The 6,000-nt window shown below is 36.8% G+C and overlaps 1 protein-coding gene across 1 annotated transcript in view; it reads left to right on the forward strand.

The window, feature by feature from the left end:
• Positions 1-3,761: 3,761 nt before the first annotated feature.
• Positions 3,762-6,000, forward strand: part of LOC107675974 (store-operated calcium entry regulator STIMATE-like) — an 18,593-nt gene continuing 16,354 nt past the window's right edge. The window contains exon 1 of the mRNA XM_016470479.1: positions 3,762-4,193. Coding sequence (XP_016325965.1) covers positions 4,049-4,193 — 145 coding nt within the window. The 5' untranslated portion in view covers positions 3,762-4,048. The remainder of the gene's footprint in view (positions 4,194-6,000) is intronic.

The following is a 6,000-nucleotide window of genomic DNA, read 5'->3' on the forward strand; positions in this document are numbered from 1 at the left end:
TGCTGTACTGAATTTAAATTGACATCAATATGATACTTTACAGTTTACAGCTCACTGTAAAGTACTACTCCTCCAGAGCAAAGAAGAAAAAAAAAGATTTCTCAAAAATGTTCTCATTAGCATCAGTGCAGAAGTAAGTTTATCAGGAAACTCCCATCAACACTCTAAACCACTCACACATTTAGGTCACTATGTGCACAAACAAGGTGAAATTCCTTGTCCAGCAACAGCCAAAAAGAAACAAATAAGCGCAGGCTTCCACTTAGTGATGTTACAGTAACAGATGGTTCATGCCTTGAGCTTAATCTACAAGAGGAGACTGTGACAAGCACGTCCAGGGACAGATTACCACTGCTGGAGCAGCAACCTTGTGAGAGGAGATAGACAATGTGTGTCTATACTTTATCCTCTTCATGCTGTGGCATAGTACTGAAAGTTTTGCCTAGGGAAATTAGCTCTGGACATTATCTGGTAGCTCATAATTTGGTATACAGGCCTTCAGAAAAGTATTCCATAGCACATTATAGACCGAATTTCAATGATTTTCAAAATGTCAGGTTCCAGATTCATAACTACACTGTAAAAATGTACAGTTGTTACCTGACAAGTCCCTTAAAATTATTTTTATCTGTGTAACCTGATCAGTTTGATTAAGATTTGGTTAACAGTTAATTTAGACGTTAGCATGAAATGCATTTAAAGGTTACCTGACAATATTTTTTCTATGTATATTTGTAGCCACTTTACTTTGATGTATTTTATATGATCACCCCCATTAAAATCAGTATTTAGTAGTTTGCCGTTTCCATGTCCTGTCTACAAGGTGGTAGACAGGACACATCATTAATACAACAAAGGCAGCTATTATTATACACACAGTCTAGTTTTTTCATGTTTGAGCACTTCTCTGACCGTAGGCTACAGCTGGATACCAGTAGTCTCTGTGGAGGGAGGAATCACTCCCATAATGCAATGAGGGTATGTGCCTACTGTTAGTCATGAGACACATGGGTTGTAAGCAATATATGTGCATATGTATTTCATAATATACATACACTAACAGTCAGTAAGATTTTTTTTTTTTTTTTGAAAGAGACAATCTAAAAATGTTTAAATGATTACTTTTATTCAGCAAGGATGTTAAATTGATCAAAAGTGACAGTAAATACCTGCACATTTATAATGTTACAAAATATTTATATTATCAAATAATCCTTAGAAAAGGTATCAGTTTCTACAAAAATATAATGCAGCACAACTATTTCCAACATTTGTAATAGTAATAAACCACCAAATAAGCATTTAGATTTCTGAAGGATCATGTGACTCTGAAGACTGGAGTATTGGCTGCTGAAAATTCAGCTTTGCATCACATGAATAAATTACATTTAAAAATATATATATATAAAAAAAACAGCTATTTAAAATTGTAATTACAGTTCTGTCTGTGTTTGTTATGTTGACTAGTTTGAAGTCTTGTGCCTTCAGTTCCTGTTTCCCTCTTATTAGTTACCCCTTTGTGTATAAACTCTAGTGTTTCCTGTGGTTATGTTCATGTCATGTCCATTTGTGTTGTTGGCTTGCTCAGTTTTGTTCATTTGTTCCTTGGATTTCTGTTTCTTGTATTTTGTTATTTTCCTTAATAAATTATGATCTGCAATCAGATCCTGCTCTTTCTTGTTCCTGGGTTACCAAATGTTACAGAAGACTTGACCACTAGCCATGGATCCAGCACTGATGGTCTCAGTGCTCCCTAACGTGTGGTTCTAACTCTCCCTAATCTGGCAGTTGTCCCAACTTTCCCTAGCTTGATGGTGCCAGCACTCCCTAGACCAGTGGTCCCAAGTCTGGTGATATCTCAGTGCCATGGTGGTCTCTGCTTCAGTGGTCCCGGAGGTTCCAAGCCTGGCAGTCCTGGCTCCGGTGGTCCCGGAGCTGCTATTATTGTCATCTTTTTCTTTATAATCTTGTACCCGTTATTAGTTCCTTATTATTTCCTCATTGTTTCCACTTGTGTCTTGTTATCCTTGTTACCCCTGTGCATAAGCTTTAGTGTTTCATGTGGTTATGGCCAAGTGTTGTCTCTCTGTGTATGTTTTGTTGGCTTGCTCAGTTTTGTTCTTTGTGCTTGGGATTTCTGTCCCTTGTATTTCATAATGTTATTTTAAAAATCATAATCAGCAATTGGATCCTGCTCTTATGTGTCTATGAGTTGCCAAATGTTACAGTAATAACATTTCACAGTATTACTGTTTTTACTGTATTTTTGATCAAATACAGGTGCATCTAAATAAATTAGAATGTCGTGGAAAAGTTAATTTATTTCATTTATTTCGAACTTTTCCACGACATTCTAATTTATTGAGATGCACCTGTAAATGTAGCCTGGGTGAACATAAGAGACTTTTTAATGGTAGTGTAAATACATACTTAAAAAGTGTATAATGAATGCAAAATAAACAGACACACCTATACAGCAAGCTACATTGAACAAAGCTCGACAAGAGTTCAAAATAAAAGGCATGACTTAAGGACATGACTTCAAAACATGAAACAAACTAAATCTGCTGTGATAACAGCTCCTAAATATAGCAAAGTCAACCATAGTGAAAAACATGCCACACAATATCTGTTGAACAAATGGTTTACATAGTCAATGTTATTGATTGTAAACTTGTGCGATTTCCTACTGATTTACCATGGTATCATTTTTATAAGCAATAAACCAAATACAGTTTGTAGTTGCTGATTAATGCACCTCATTGTGCTTATATGTCCTACATTCTAAAAAATGCTGGGTTAAATACAACCCAGTGCTGGGTAAAATAGGGACAAACCCAGCAATTGGGCTGTTGTGACCCAGCGGTTTGGTTAAATGTTTACCCCAACCTTCTGGGTAGTAACCCAACCGCTGGGTCAAAACAACCCAATTGCTGGGTTTGTCCCTATTTTACCCAGCACTGGGTTGTATTTAATCCAGCATTTTTTAGAGTGTATAAAACTGATTTTTTTTTTCTTTAAAGTCAAATGTAATTTCTTCTGTTTGACACGTTTCAGCTGTGCTCCTATGTTCCGGCTCATTGTTGCATTAGAGTTATGGATCATTGAAGCTGAAAAAACCAAGCAGTCCCACCCCTACACTCCTTTTACTGTGTGTCACGGCTGAGAAGTGGCTTAAAAAAGGCTGAGCAACACTCACTTAGTGCTCTGTGGTAACTTCTGATAAACAACTGTATTTTTCAGTGTTTTTTTTTTAATGGTTTATTTTTTATAAGGACCAAGAGCTCAGCAGATTCATCACACAAGTACACTAACATACATTGGAATTGATTAGAACAATTGATTTCCCTACTCCAAGAGGTCCATCAATAACTTTAACAAACTTTTTTATTTTTTATATATTTTTTTTGGTTTAAAATACTTATTTGGTGATTATTTTTTCTTTTTTATTACAATAATGAGAAATAATAAAGACTATACACCTTTTTCTCATATTCTCAGATAAGTTTACTTTTGAAAACTGATGTAAGATGACCCTCTACCTGGTGCAATAAGCCCCCCAGGGTAAACATCCTAGCTGTCATACGATTTTTTGTTTTTTTGTATAAAGAAAATATTTTGCAGAATGTATAAAATACATCTCATTGTACTCTATATAATATAATATAATTCCAGTAAATAATAATAAAAAAGTAGTTTGACCTGGTGAGTGCATTCACATCAGCACATGAGTGTTTGGGGGACAAAGGGCTTCAGGAGATTTCAGCAGCAGGAGGTGACGTCAGCAAGCCGTTTTCCCCCTTGTTGACTCAATAATACGAAAGAAAGAAGGAAAGAAAGTGACCTGAGAGAAATGCGCTATCTTATGCCACATCGCTCAATTTCAACACGACTTCAACAGCTCCAGTGTTGTATATGCGGTCTCTCGGTTCATCGGTCTGTCGTACAAATGTCTACGTCTTCTGGCCAGTGAAGTTAAACGGAAAATCTGTTTAAGTCGTTTGCGCGAAGGATCTTATGACTATTCTTTGGATTTCTACACGCAAACATGTTTGCTTTTTGGAAGAGTAGCAGTAATATGAGTTATCTGGTGAGTCCGGAGTATCAGGGTTGCGTGGACGGATCACTGATGGACGGATTCAGTGTTTTTATTCAGGGTCTGTTGGCTGTTCTGGCTTTCAGCACTTTAATGTGTAAGTTTATTTCCTTTTTTAAACCAAACCGCAAATGAAACGATGTTTATGTGTGATGTGAACGTGTTTTCTACTTTTCTTCCGATTACGGATATGATTTGGCACGTGGCTTGGGGTTTGTTTGTTTGTCTTAGCTTTTGTAGTATATGGAGGTACTATGGCACAGTGATGTGTGAAATGGTGCTTTGAATTTATACTTGGTATTGGTACTAAATGATTAGCATATTTATATACCATGGTATTTACATGGTACTCCAAAAATAAATAAATAAGTACAAACAATATTTTATTTAATGAGCATATATGAAACCTACATAAGTGCTTTCAGACCATGTTTACTGTCTGGTGTACACTGTAAAGTACATGACAACTGTAGTAGTTACTTGCACTTGACCCTTAAAATGATATTTGTTGATGTACTTAGGTTTAATTTGTCATAATATTTAAACAAAAACTGATACATATTTAGAGACCGATCACAGAAAGCAGTATCTGCCGATACGATCACCGATACCGATCTTTTTAAAGCCTTATTTTTATCATGTGGAATTATTTATAGTAAGACTCCAATCAAGATTTTTAGACATTTATTCAGGGCCTGCATTTCATTTTTGAAAATAGGGGGGAATTTCCCTCTTATAGGTGACTCTTGTGAGAGGGGATTTTTTTTTTTTTATTTGAGGGGTGGAGGGAAGTATTTTTTAGAGATTTTTCAAAAATATATATTTATCTCACCTAAATGTTTGATCATGAAGTGCATTTTTGTTCGATCATAAAGTGCATTTTTGTTTTTACACTCATGCAATTGTTGCACAATAGCTTACACACAGCACAACACAAAAATATTTAAACTACTTTTCTTACGTTATCACAAACATTCAAAATTAAAACTTTCCACTGACAGAAACACTCAGCTCTACTGCCTTTTCTTTTGCATTGAAATCTTTATTACAAGCAATCCTGCGGTTCATAAAGAACTTTGTTTTTCTACCTCCACAAGTGCCATCTATTATTGCCTTGTTTATCTAAAAGTGCTCTTTTTCTTTAAACCTAGCCAACAAGCCATATGTGTTGACTGTGAAACACAGCAAACTTTAATTATATGCATTTATGGTGTAATTACTACATTTTCGTTTTCATATTTACAGCAAACAATGCGCTGTCACTTTAATTCAGCGCGTGCAGCAAACTCGGTGTGGAAACAATCAGTGCGCTGCTGCAGATGCACCGCGCATGGAACGCACTGCCGGACCGCAACCGTGTGCAGTGTGAATGCTTTAAATTCCGTTAACATGAGCGTGGAAAAAAAATATGCACCGCATACGCACTGCAAATGGAGAATGTGTGAACCTGGCGTTATGTGTGTGCGCTTCGAGTGTGCATGAGCGCTCAGTCTCCAGGAGAGCGCGCGAGCGTTGAATGGTTTAAAGGGGTCATATGATGCGGTTTAAATTTTTCCTTTCTCTTTGGAGTGTTACAAGCTCTTGGTGCATAAAGAAGATCTGTAAAGTTGCAAAGACTAAAGTCTCAAATCCAAAGAGATATTCTTTATAAAAGTTAAGAGTCAACCACGCCTACCTAAAACGGCTCGTTCTAACACGCCCCCACATATCTACGTCACGATATGGGAAGATTTGCATGACGCCGCCCAAATGTTCACGCAAAGAAAGAAGGCGTAACTTTTATTCTCGCTGTAGTATTGTTGTTGCCGCCGCGGCCATGTCGTGAAGACGCTGTGTGTGTCGTTGTGAAAGCGAAACTACTTTGTTTGGCCCTCCAAAAGAGGACGATATCCGCTTCGTCATGC

This window comes from Sinocyclocheilus anshuiensis, unplaced genomic scaffold (genome assembly GCF_001515605.1).
Source record: "Sinocyclocheilus anshuiensis isolate Anshui unplaced genomic scaffold, SAMN03320099.WGS_v1.1 scaffold1836, whole genome shotgun sequence".
Classification (NCBI taxonomy): Eukaryota; Metazoa; Chordata; class Actinopteri; order Cypriniformes; family Cyprinidae; genus Sinocyclocheilus; species Sinocyclocheilus anshuiensis.